General features: G+C 40.2%; 1 protein-coding gene across 1 annotated transcript in view; it reads left to right on the top strand.

The window, feature by feature from the left end:
- LOC123767390 (DNA polymerase theta) overlaps positions 1–14,169 on the top strand; it is a 99,199-nt gene that overhangs the window by 72,822 nt on the left and 12,208 nt on the right. Inside the window, 7 exon segments of the mRNA XM_045757055.2 lie at positions 1,529–1,723; positions 2,716–2,817; positions 4,629–4,768; positions 7,871–8,036; positions 9,653–9,802; positions 12,577–12,672; positions 12,896–13,141. Coding sequence (XP_045613011.2) covers positions 1,529–1,723; positions 2,716–2,817; positions 4,629–4,768; positions 7,871–8,036; positions 9,653–9,802; positions 12,577–12,672; positions 12,896–13,141 — 1,095 coding nt within the window.

The following is a 14,169-nucleotide window of genomic DNA, read 5'->3' as shown; positions in this document are numbered from 1 at the left end:
GTCCTTTAATGCCTAATACTGTCGCCTTGTATCGTGCGGCACTGGCAGAGCCGCTGCAGCTTGCGTTTTGGGTGGATGTCACTTCTGCTTCGTTCCGTAAGGTTTCTCGTGCCTTGCTTTACCTCTGGCCTGCTCATGCACCGCCTGAGCCATCCTGGTCCTTGGACATGGGTGCTCTCCTATCTTTCCTCTCCTCAGTTCGCGGTGGCCCCTTCGGTTCAAGATTGTTTTTCCAAGGCTCTGTTTATGTTGGCATTGGCCTCTGGGGATGGATCGGTGACCTTTATGCTTTTCCCCAGCACAGGGGTTTCTGCTCCTTCTGTCCTGGTAGTCGGTTTGTTCAGTTGCAGCCTTCTCCTTCTTTTTTGGCTAAGAACAAGACGGTTGCATTCCATAAAGGTCCTTGGGTCATTGACGCTTGGTTAGTCAGACCGGGGGTGCATCATGTGTTGTGTCCGGTTGTGGCTCTTTGCCGTTACCTGCACGCCTTGGCTTCTGTGGCGGGTTGCGTTTTGGGCTGATCCAGTTTCCCTCGTTCCCTGTTCCAGGGAGCCAAAGGGACTCCCAACAGAAAGTTAGCGTTGAATGTAATGAAACTCCATTTTCTGGGTGAGCCCCGGAGGCTCCTTGGCAACTTTCCCTCCTTGCCGTCGACGGTTTTGTTTTACTTTTGATGCTTAGCCTCCGAAATGGGGTTGAGTAGCTGGCACAGTGGGTCCGACGTTTGCTTGTTTGCTTGTTTCCTTGGGAATTGAGGGAGTTCTTCCTCTCTGTTCAGCTTTCGGTTGTAATTTTCTTACTATGTAGGGTCTGTTTTGTTATGCCTATCTTTCTGGGTGCCTTACCCCAGTCGATGGCAGATAAGGTTAACCCCCAACCACAGGGGGAGGGGTCCAGGTTCATTGCTCCCTGCGCCTCTCTGATAAGGGGTCATGGGGGGCTAGTGGTCCCCGGTAGGCAGAACTCCATTGACTATTGCCCTGGTCTAAAGATTTCATATTAGCTTCATAGCTCCAGGGAGCCTCCAGGGCTCACCTAGAAAATGGCGTTTCATTACATTCAACACTGGGTTTTTTAGATATTTATTCAGTAAATCATTTTTAAAGTTTTGTCTAAATAAAATAGTGTTAATATGTTGCTAATAAAGATATGTTGAAGTGAGTACTGGAAATTATGAAATAATCTGTGATTGTTAAACTGAACTAAAATGGTTCCTAAATAAAAGTATTGTCATATCCAGGGAATAAGTCACAATAATATGGCTGAAACAAATAACTTAACTCACATTTTAAAGATGAAAGTGATGATGTCTCGGTTCATCCTGGACCCCTCATCAAGTCATGACATATCACATTTAAATGAAAGTCCAGGACATGCCAAAACGTCTTCACTTTTGTTTCATATATATGTGGGTTGGAGCACATCAATGGTTTCTAGAACAGAAGTACTGTATACGTTAGCCACATGCTCCTGCAAAATTAGGTTAATCATGGTTCTATGTTCACCAATGTCTCGACTCTACTCACAGGTGACAAACCACAATGTGGAAAGTCTTCCGATTTTGGAACAATTTGGCAGTTCGCGGAGCTTGTCTGGTCTTGGAGTAAACACTAATAATCCTGGGTCGTGCCGTGTTCGAGCAGCCACAGAAAGTGTAGTCGTGTATCACCTTATGGGAGCACTCAAAGACCAGCTGGAAAAACTTGGGATGCTGCTGTCTTTCGTAAGTTAAAGGAAAATCCTGTGTAGTTCATAATATTTGTTTTTGTAAATGTATACTAGTTCTTCTTGCAAGAGGATGTGAGCATGAGAAGGTGCTTACCTATCAGTGTTTACTAATCAGTACTCAGTATACTATGACTATATGGTATAGTCATAGGATACTATGATATAGTATACTGTATCAGTCACTATTGGGGCGTGAGACCAGCCCGTCCTCCTAAGGTTTCCCAATGCCAAGAAAACGGTCAACTTAAAGTGTTCTCGCCTAACCTACCAGAAGACCCAAATCAGAAAACGGAACAGTACGTCACTTTTGTGAACCAGTTCCATTTTCTAGTACGACAAATGTTTGTGGCCTTATGTAACACATACTAGCAAAATGCAACATACTTTGTAGGACAGGTTGGTGAGATATAGCTCTTTATGTCGTGTTTCTAAGCAGTTTATACCTGGCACACTAATTACCTCTCTCAATATTACCATTTTCATTATGTTTCACTCAAGAGTGACCAAATTTAATACTGGTCAGGAAAGAAAGATTTATCTTTCTTTCACATTCATGAATGAAGTTTTTCCACATTCATGAAAGAAAAGTACAAGTGGTTGAAGTAGAGCTGTGGTAAATATAAATTTTATACATTAAAAAATGTAATACAGTATATTGTGTAAATTAAAAAATACCCATAGAATTTGCATTAGTGGTATGCAGATTGAACTGATAAATGTTGAACTGCACAAATCATTTGGTAATCCATGTGTTTACAGAATCATTGAATCCGTTTACAGACTATTGAATTTATTGAAGATGTAGAGATAATAGCTTAAATATTAAACAAAATCCTATTCAATATTCAATAAATATTCAATAAATGCATAAATATGCAAACTCTCCTTCACTGGGAATGGCAAAAAATTCTCCAATGAATAGAGCTAGTGCTAGAAAATATAGTTGTATATATATTCAACCTCCTTTGTTTATGGCTTCATTTACAGAAAGAGGTTGAGATGCCAAGTGAGGTGACACTAGCAGCCATGGAGCTTACCGGGATGGGCCTCAACACTCCGGACTGTGAGGCCCAAAAATGTGTAATGCAGGTACAGTATTTGAATCTACAACCAATTGATTTATTTGGAAAAAAAAATGCAGACTGAATTGTATAATTTAAACAACTTATAGTTTTATATCCTTCCTCTAATTTTTTGTGTAGGGAACCGTAAATTCCCTACAATGATGTGGGGGTATAAGCTGGGAACCTCTCTTTCAAAATTTCTTTGCAAAAAATGCAAAACTGTCCACGAATTTGTGGCTTAACTGGCCAGGCCCCATAAAACAAAAGCAGGGTCAAATGATTGTGTGAAATCTTCAAGGAATAAATGAAAAACCAAATATGCTGGAAGTGCTGACTTTTTTTAGGAAGGCAATTTTAATGTGTAAGGTTTCTGTGAGAAAAAGTCAATAGGATGAGAATGAAGTGTGGAATGGAGAAAGGGTTATAGAGTAGTAATGATAGAAAATTGGAGAAACTTCTGGACCTCAGGATCCAGAAGAATATGCCTTTTAATACTTTGTCTCGGCGGGGATGCATAATATGTCCGTAAATAAATCTTATAGGCGGGGATGCATGTTGCGTCCGAAATTAAAATATTCGTTCAAGATCAATTTCTTTTACGATCATTATGGGACTAGCTTTAAAATCCACACCTTTTGTTTGCGAACAATATGGTACCAAAATGAACGACGTAGCATGAAAACAAAAGGTTGGAAAACTGGAAAGAGTATAAATACTTGTGTGGTGGTGAGCGTCCAATATTAAAATATTTGTTAAAATTCCATTCCTTGTTTGATTATTATGGGACTAGTTCTAAAGTGCGCTCCTTTCGATTGCAAACAATTTGATACCAAATTGAATGGCATAGGAAAGAGTATAAATAATTGAGTGCGGGTGGTGGGTGTACTCACGGGTAAAACTCTGCCTAACTTTGGGTGTGCTGTGGGTGGCACCCTTGGCCATTTGACCTTATATGCATATATCCCTTTAGAGCATTCTATTGCAAACAATTTGATACCAAAATGAGCAACATAGCACACAAATTGAGGTGATAAAACAGGAAAAAGAGTATACACATTTTAGTGAGTGTGCGGATAGGTGCTTGCTCACGGGTAATGCTTGGCTGATTTTCTGGTTTGCTGTGGATAGCATGCCAGGCTCTTTGACCTTATAATGCATATATTATCTTTATATGTAATTCTACTCTTTAGGTAATTCTACTGCGAACAATTTGATACCAAAATGAACGACGTAGCACAAAAATTGAGGGGACAAAACGAGAAAGTATTCACATTTTAGTGCGGGTGCACGTTCACGGGACACGCCAGGCTGACCTTGGGGTGGGCTGGGGCTCGTCCACTGGGCCATGCAAAGTGTTAATGAGCAAAGAGTGGTACAGGACATTGAAGGATTTTTCATGTCACAGTTGAAGGTGCTTTGTGTAGTGAGAGAAGTGTGAATGAAAATAAGATCTTATTTTAGTTATTTTACTCAGATGCTCCCACTTATGGCAAGATATATTTGGTACCATTGCCCTGATGGTCATAATGCTGTCCAGTGTGACAATCTGCAACAGTGATCATTTCAGACAGTTCTGCTGGTGAAACTGGTGCTAGAGAGGCAATGGAAAAAAAGCTCAGTCTGGTCAGGAGAAACCTTAGAAAGTTGACTGATAAGCACTAAACCCATCGAACCCTCACATTGACTAGAAATGTGCTAAGCATCTACGTTGTGATATAATTAAGATCTCTATTTTAATTAGGCATTGTGATGACATGGTGTTAAATTTTTTAATCATTTCTCAAATGTAGGGGTTTGTATTTTATATAATTTAACTGTCAATGATTTCCAAAACAGGCACAACTGACTTCACTGGAGAGAGAGGCATATTCTATTGTTGGTCACCCATTCTCCCTTACTTCAAGTGACGAGATTAGCCGGGTGTTGTATGGGGAGCTTCATCTGCCATCTCCTGATGGGCCTGGCACTCCTCTCAGGTAATGGGTTAGAATATTTGTGTTATACTATTTGATGGATTAGAATATTTGTGTTGTACTATTTGATGGGTTAGAATATTTGTGTTGTACTATTTGATGGGTTAGAATATTTGTGTTGTACTATTTGATGGGTTAGAATATTTGTGTTGTACTATTTGATGGGTTAGATTATTTGTGTTGTACTATTTGATGGGTTAGAATATTTGTGTTGTACTATTTGATGGGTTAGATTATTTGTGTTGTACTATTTGATGGGTTAGATTATTTGTGTTGTACTATTTGATGGGTTAGAATATTTGTGTTGTACTATTTGATGGGTTAGAATATTTGTGTTGTACTATTTGATGGGTTAGATTATTTGTGTTGTACTACTTGATGGAAGCATAGCAAGAATCTTTGCTAGTGTATTTATGCATTACAGTATTATACTCTCTACTTTATATATAGTACTGTATAATGTTGCTCACTTGCATGGAACTCTGTCCAAAAGTCATTTTGCAGTGGATATTCTGATTGTAAGATTATTAGTTTCAATTGCAAGGAAAATAAGGGACAAGTTCTGGTTAAGGAATTCATGTACAGTGTGAACTTATTTAAATGAACTATATGAGGCAAAGTTGATTCACTGCATGTGGGATTTCATTTGATTTGTCATGCCAGCTCAGTAGCTCCATGAGTGGTAATATACTGGGCTGCCAAGCTTCCAGGAATGGCACCACACATCAGAGACTAACTGGAGCCAACTGAGAACCAGGATCAGAATCTGGCACTCTGTGAACAAGGGAAATCTTGGGGATTAGGTATTAATTCAGAATTGAGAGAAAATTTGCCTGAAAGTATAATGCCATTAAAACAAGCAACTAGAAAGGAAATTAGTAACCGAGGAAAACAAGACAATTACTGCCACCCTGGCCACATTGCACCTGACTGCTACCAGATATCATCCCGAGTCACCCAGGGTCCTTCCCAGCCAGCCACATTATTCACTCATCTGGTGCTGCCAGAGTCTGACCTCTCTATTGAGCTCGCATTCATCTTTACACTCTGAGATAAGGTGTTTTAGCTATTGTTCTGCAAGGTGTCATTGCTTGAATTTTGTTTCATTAACTGCTTCATGTTTGTGTTTTGTGCTACTGTACCTGCTTTGTGTTGGCCCTGTATTTACATTTCTCTCTGAATATGTCACCCTTGTCTCTGAAATTATCACTTTCACGAGGTTTATAGTGCCTCCTCTCAAGTTCATTCAGTACCAGGTAGCATGTGGGTTTGCATCCCACTACAAGGCCTCTAGATGAAGCGTGACAATAGTTGTCTGTGTACTTGTGTGACTATTGTGCCTGGTTTTGCCTATTGTGCTGTCGACCCGACAGCACAATGGGCAGAACCTTTGCTTTTTGCTAAGCAAGTCGATGCTGAATGAGTTAAACACCCAGATGCCATGGCAGAAGCTACAAAGAAAGGCAGTGAATATTTGCCACATGGCTAATTTTGTATTTTGTGGCATGTTCTCATAAACCTCCTTATAAAGTGGCAGAATCAATATTAGGATGATCTGCAGCAGACAGTTCGGCAAAAGCCAGTAATTCAATGCAAAGTCATAACAAGTGGCCCAGGTCTGATAGGCAGCAGTACTAAAGGGAGGTTTGCAGGTTTTGCTTTTATTCACTATATACAGACGTTATATATAAGTATCTACATGTTTCATTAACCATAACTGTGTTCAACTAAGCTGGTATGGTGAGTTCAGGCAATAAGAGACGTAGCTACACACACAGCTGGCGGCTGCCTTCCTCACTGGTTCAAGGTTAGACGCACTAACATTTTCCTCCAAGAATATCGTTTGTGGTGTTATTACACTACTGTATATACACACATTATATATAAGAATCTACATGTTTTATTCACTATAACTGTACAACTAAGCTGGTATGGTGCCCAAACAGCATAGTGGCCACTCTACACAGCATGACAGTCATGCAGACGACACCACCTCCCTTACTAAAATGCCTCCTCCCAACATACTCCTTTTGCTGTTATTACACTAATACACACGTTATATATAAGTATCTACATTTGTGTTCACCATAGCAAACTACTAAGCTGGTATGGTGAGTGCAGACAACAGGTGGCCACACAGATTAAGCAGACAATGCTACCTCCCTCCCTCCTTCAGCATTACTCCTCCCCACACAGTGCTAATTATCACAATAATCCTGCTATTATCACAATCCTGGTCATTTTTATCAGTTAGGGGTCTTCTGTAATACTGTCATCGCTAAATAATAGCAGTTGCATATTCATTTTGAAATTTTTAGGCGATGCTGTGATCACAAGCTGAACAGCAATGCTGTTAGCTAATGCTGCATGTGCCAGCCGTGTTTGCTCGCACAGTACTGTGGCTCTCACACCGGAGAATGTTGTCCACGACTTTTTTTTTTTTTTTTTTTTTTTAATGGCATCTGTTCAAAAGAGCCCTGAGGAAGCTGATGTGAACCCCGTGTAAAAGCGGGACATTTGAATCGTGCCCGGCACCCTTCGTCGTATATGTATGCTATGCACACGGTGGGACACATTACTCCGGTCGTATATATATACCATGTGAAGTTTAAGGGTTAAGGGTTTAATAGTTTTCCAACTTATTTGTTAGGTTATTACAATAAATTTGGTGTCAAAATGTTCGTAAAGAATTGTCAAGAGAATAGATGGCAAAATCCAAAGTGTATTTATAATACTGTAGATTTTGGTCTTCTCCACTCAATGCAGAACGTAAACCTAGTGCACTCGGCAGGTCCTGCTTAATGATGCATAAAATGTTTATCATCATTTCACATTTTCTTGGTTATTTCTTGGGTTCTAACTGTAAATTTGGTGTCAAAATGTTTGCAAATGAATTTCCTAGAAACTAGATGCAAAAATAATATTGTATTTATTATAGATTATGCATAACAGATATGTAAGAATGTTCATGAACAGCAATCGGAAGACGTGTTTTAGTGTCATCGGAATGTTTACTTTCAGAGTACTGATGATGCTAAAATGTGTCATCAAAACACAAAATTGCTAATTTCATCTAACACGCACTTGTACTATTGTTGTCACCAGAGGAAGGAGAGGTCGAGGTGCTAGAGGAGGTCGGGGAAGTAGAGGAGGTCGAGGAAGTCGTCTCAGTGGACCAACCAACAAAGAGGCTCTGGAAAAACTCTCAAAAATTCACCCTCTTCCTGCAGTCATTATTCAGTGGCGAAGGATAAATGCCTCCCTTACCAAAGTAATATTGCAGTAGGTGTTTTAAATAATTTGCTATGCTTATGATATATATATGCATATATGTATATGCATATGCATGTATATACATGTATACATAGTTTTAAATAATTTGCTCTGCTTATGATATATATATGCATATATGTATATGCATATGCATGTATATACATATATACATATACAGTGATACCTTGGTTTTTAAATTTAATCTGTTCCCAGAGATGGTTTGTAAACTGAAAATTCGTAAACTGAAACTAATTTTCCCATAAGAAATAATGTAAATTGAATTAATCCATTCCACACCAAAAAATATTAACTTAAAAATACATTTTATACAGAATATTACTCATATTTTCATACACAAAACAATCAGGTGTAAATATAAACCATAAATAAGTGAACATTTAACTGCACTTTACCTTTACTGTGGACTCTAGTTGGCATATGGGAGATGGTGAGGAGGGAGGGAGGGAGGAGCTGTGTTGGTGTATGGGAAGAGTGAGGAGGATGGGGGGGGGGAGGAGGTAGTGAGACCGTCCCCTGCTCGCCTTAAACGCTTCCATATCTGCATCACTTGTTCCAGATTTTCGTTTCACACATTTCACTGCCTCTGTTATGTGGCAGCCAGTCAGAACCAGTCACTTAATCACAAGTCAGTTAAGCATTCACAGTCAAGACCAGTCACAGGCAGTCAAGCATTCACAGTTCTGATAGCAACTGGTTAGGCATTTACGGTCAGTCACGCATTCACATTCAGATGATAACAGACAGGATGGCGAGATGGAAGGCAGGCTGAGAGGTAGGATGGACTGCAGGCTGGCAGGCAGGACAGCAGGCAGGCTGGGAGGCAGTATGACAGGCTGGCATGCAAGACAGTTGGATGGAAGGCAGGCTGAGAGGTAGGATGAAGGATGTAGGATGGCTTCTTTATTTCTGCTTGGATCCACATTCTCCCAGTGTGCATGGTTCCATTCCAGGATAATTTCAAGATGCCTGATATCCACTGTTTGCGGTGGATATCAATCATCTTAATTGTTATTATTGCAAAATCATTTATCTCTCTTTGTTCTAGTCAGGATGCTGTTAGCAGCCCTTAAGAAGTTGGACAGTTTTGTGGGACACGTGATAATGCTTGCCGTATTAGCCTTGATTCTTGACCATATTTGCCAAATGGCCAAAGCCGGTCCTTCTTCCTTCTAATCATCATGCAGGAGATCAAACACTGTAGCTATTTTATATCTTGTGTACCTGCCTACAAATAAAATGGTTCTCAATATTTTTAAACATGAACATTGAACATAATTATATAGTACTTCATGACATGTCAGTACTGTCAGGTCAATTAAATTTTGCACCAAGAAAGTTGCAGTTAATATAACAGTAATTCATACTTATTTAACCCTTAGACTGTGCACTTATTTAAGAGTGCACCTATTTATTCATATGCACCCTGGGATGCACATGAAAAAAGTACTGAAGACCCATAAAAATCGGTCACATTTGGCAATTTGAACTCGGGAGGAAATCGCAGATAGCGAATGAAGCTGTGTAAAAATTAACTCGTCTTCTCTTTATTGTTTTCAAAATATCATAATGTTCACTTTACTTTGTTATCAACAGGTTGTGTTTCCCCTTCAGGCAGCACGTGTTTACTGTTGCCGTTTGGCCATGGACCGCATCCATTCACTTACCTACAGTTTCACTTCTACAGGCAGAGTCACCATGCATGAACCTAACTTGCAAAATATTCCAAAAGATTTCAGTATTCAGGTAAAATATTAATAATAATATTGTCTAAATAGTAAATAGTATGTATTGGTTTATTTCTTGATGAATTAAAGTTTACTTGACATTTAAATTGTGTAAATTAATTTGTGTAGTTACTTACTAAACATTGTGTTATGTAAATATATGAAAATTATGTAAAATTATTGTATTTACATATTGTTTTTAGAGAAAGACAATTTTGCTCTTGGACTCCATCACTTACCCATCTGTGTTGTATCTCTTCCATATCTTTTAATGCTTTCATTCCATTTGTTTACCACCCTTATATTGAAGAAATACTGTACCTGATTATATTTCTCAGATTCATTTGTTTCCAAATTACACAACTACCATTTCTGTGGGGAGCCACTTCGGCTCCCTGGAGCTATCGGACTGATATACGCTATATTAGTCTGGGGCTTCAGTCAATGGAGTTCTGCCTACCAGGGACCACGAGCCGGAACCTGGCTCTGGGTTCTGCCGTGTACTACCTAACCCATCAAGAGCCCCAGTTCCACCATGAAACTCCAGTGGCTGTGGCCATGTTTCAGACTCTGGCTCTGATATTTCATCGGTGGAGGTCTCAACTCAACTTGTTCAGCAGTATGGCAACATCCCATCTAGTTAGTGACGGATATGGGGCCAGATTCACGAAAGCACTTATGCAAGCACTTACGAACGTGTACATCTTGTCTCAATCTTTGGCAGCTTTGTTTCCAATTATTAAACAGTTAATGAGCTCCGAAGCCCCAGGAGGCTGTTTATAACAATAACCACAGTTGAATGGGAAGTTTTCATGCTTGTAAACTGTTTAATAAATGTAACCAAAGCCGTCAAAGATTGAGAAAAGATGTACACGTTCGTAAGTGCTTTCGTGACTCTGGCCCATGGCTTATCTAGTTTACCTGACTTGTGAGGCCTCATTCCTCCAACATAAAAATCTTGCATCATAATTTTTAACTATGTAGTGCACTGCAGTGCACTACATAGTTATGCTATCAGTAATTACAATCATAAATCTAACATGACTTCTTTTAGTTATGGCTTATTATTTTACTTCTTTCCATATATTCAAGTTCTGAAAGAACCTCCCACTTTTCTCCCTTGTGCAACGTTATCTTTGGCCTCAGTTTTCATTCCACCATCTTCACTACACATTACCCATAAACATATACAGTATTGTAATCTCTAGTAATCACAAATATTACTCTTTTCATTTAAGTTATTATTATTTGTGGTTTCATTGTCTCTCTCTCTCCCTCTCTAAAACATAAGAATCTTAACTTATAATATAAACAATCTGATTCTGAGAGTAAAACTAAATGTTGTAACTGCAGTAACTTCTTAATGTACTCAACACTGAACTCAATCTAATTCATCTTGGCTAATGCTCCATCCATGGAAATGTCATGTAGCCATAGTGAATCTAGCACCCCTATGCCAATCATATTCAAGGTTTAGATGCTGGTGGCAAAATATCTAACCCAGAATACAAATATGCCTGAGGAAACCCCCCCATCCCCACAGTGCACCAGCTCACAGTCTAATCACTAACTATAGACCAGGAGCAACAAAATTAATTTTCTGGGTAAGCCCTGGAGGCTCCCTGGAGGCTCCCTGGAGCTATTGGATTGATTTGTGCTATATAAGTCTGGGGCTTCAGTCAATGAACTCCTGCCTTTCGGGGACCACTAGCCAGAACATGGCCCCCCTCGGAGAGGTGCAGGGAGCAATGCCCTTAGGAAAATCTGGTAGGACAAAATCTGGTAGTTAAGGGCAAGGCAGCCAATGTTAGATCACCAGATACTCCATCCTGTAATAATGTGTAAGAAAAGACCTGATTGCCAAGGGAAGTCTAGGCAGGTTTAACCTAGCCCTGTTCACAGAGAACAAGGGTAAGCAAGGAAAGCTCACAAGCAAAAACAAATAAAGCCACAAAACCTCTGCTAAGGCACAATCTGGGGTAAACAGACAGTGCATTGCCACACATAAGGAGAAGCAACCTGCCATATGGCATGCACTTCACACACACACACACACACACACATATGCATCACTAGAAGTGCTGATTGTACTGTAGTGGAAACACATGACGAGAAATGCCACCACAAATGCTCTCTTGAACCTGAAACGTGACTCAGAGAATCTTGGTACTGTGAATGTAATGGGAACTCAAAAGATAAACTTCCCTGCTGAAAAGCATGTACCAGGCACAGAGAAGCAAATTCACATTATTCACAGTCAGCTTGTCTAAACAAACGAAAAGCATTCGTGAATGTAGCCCACTTCAGAAACGGGACAAAGTCCCTAAGAATAATGTGTACCATTTATGGATTAAGCTGGTTCACTTTGCTGCCCAAGATCTACCCCTAAGGCATTGCAGAACGAAATGTGAGCATGTCAGGTGGAAGGGCCAAGCCATAGTGTGGCAATACCAACAGGTAGTGGTCATGTTTGTAAGTTATAGGTCTTTTAATAGCTTGCCATGGTGCTGCTTCACAATCTTTGTATTGCCAAGTTGTGCCTGAGGTAGGTTCTTGGGGTTACTGTAAGCACACTGTCTACATCCTGGGCTGGATTCAGTGTTATCCAGCATCTTTCTAGCATCAGAATGATCAGATATGACCTGTTTGAAAAGTTCCTAGCTGGGTTGGTGAAGACTGTTTAGCTTCCCCAACTGCTGCTAATTATATTCACAGGCTAGTAGGATCTTACTTCAGGGAGTGGCCAAATGGTATGGCTCAGAATATGGGTAGATGATCTGAAGATATTTTCAGGTGACTGCAGACAAAGCTGGGGTAGGTACCACTGTACCAAGAAAGCAGCGGCCCCTTGTAAACTCTGCCATCATGACTCAATTGGCTCCCCTCTTGGTTAGTGGAAAGGCTCATTTTATTATTTTGTATGAACTCCAGTAATCTTACTTTCATATGTACAATAATGTTTTTCAACTGTATGCATTAAAAGCAAAATGCTAAATTTATGTGCTTGCATGTGTATGTCATTCACTGAAAAGCTGAATGATATTATATACTGTATATATATGGTTAAAACAATCCTAAACAAAAAATTAAACAATAACAATCCTATTACAAGGAGACAGGAGACTGTGAGGAGCATACAGTGAGTATCCGCCACTTATTTGTGGCCCGGGCCGGCAGCGTCCTCCTTGCCGCAGACTACTCCCAACTGGAATTAAGGTTACTGGCTCATCTGGCATCTGATGAGAAGCTTCTACACTTGTTGAACAGTGGTAAGGATGTGTTTACAATGATTGCAGCAGAGATCCACGCGATGAGTCCTGAGGAGGTGATGCCAAATCAGCGGCAGCAGGCCAAACAGGTCAGAGGCCAAGTGGCATTGCATTTAAGGAAAATTGACAGTATTCCTTCTGTCTTGTAGCATTTAAATTTATAGGTTATTTTTTATCCATTTATTTGAGAAGCTATGATTGTAAAGTAAGGCATTTTGCCTTATATCCTTATCTTGAGAGGTTATCTTGAGATGATTTCGGGGCTTTTTAGTGTCCCCGCGGCCCGGTCCTCGACCAGGCCTCCACCCCCAGGAAGCAGCCCGTGACAGCTGGCTAACACCCAGGTACCTATTTTACTGCTAGGTAACAGGGGCATAGGGTGAAAGAAACTCTGCCCATTGTTTCTCGCCGGCGCCTGGGATCGAACCCAGGACCGCTGGATCACAAGCCCAGCGTGCTGTCCGCTCGGCCGACCAAGTCCCCAAGGGACTGTTGTGTCCTACACATAGATACATATATAAGATACAAATAACAGCCTTATAAATAATAATTTTCACTAAGTTATTATAATATATCATAAATCAAAGCATTGCATCAGATCTTCAGGGAAAATTCTAAAAGGGTTCTTCCTGCACATGATGCAAGTATTGAGATTTACCTGCTGGTGATAGTCTAGCAAGACATGGTATAGCCCACTTCTGTGTGGCAATACAACATGCAATGAGTGTAGTTTAACCCTTAAACTGCGCATGGCGTATATATACGCCCTGAGTAACATGTCCCATGGTGCGCATGGCGTATATATACGCCATAGGGTGCCAGGCCTGATTCAAATGGCCCGCGGCTACACGGGGTTCACAGTAGCTTCCTCAGGGCTCTTGTAAACAGATGCCATTTAAAAAAAAAAATCGTGGGCAATATTCTCAGGTGTAAGAGGCACAGTACTGTTGGAGCAACCAAGGCCGGCGCACGCAGCATGAGCGAACAGCATTGATGTTCAGCTTGTGACCACAGCATCGCCGAAAAATGTCAAAATAAATATATAATTGTTATTATTTAGCGATGACAATATTACAGATGACCAATGACTGTGATATAAATAACCAGGGTTGTGATA

Source organism: Procambarus clarkii, chromosome 74 (genome assembly GCF_040958095.1).
Source record: "Procambarus clarkii isolate CNS0578487 chromosome 74, FALCON_Pclarkii_2.0, whole genome shotgun sequence".
Lineage (NCBI taxonomy): Eukaryota > Metazoa > Arthropoda > Malacostraca > Decapoda > Cambaridae > Procambarus > Procambarus clarkii.
Note: the sequence above shows the minus strand (reverse complement) of the source record. Positions and strands in the feature narration are given on the sequence as shown.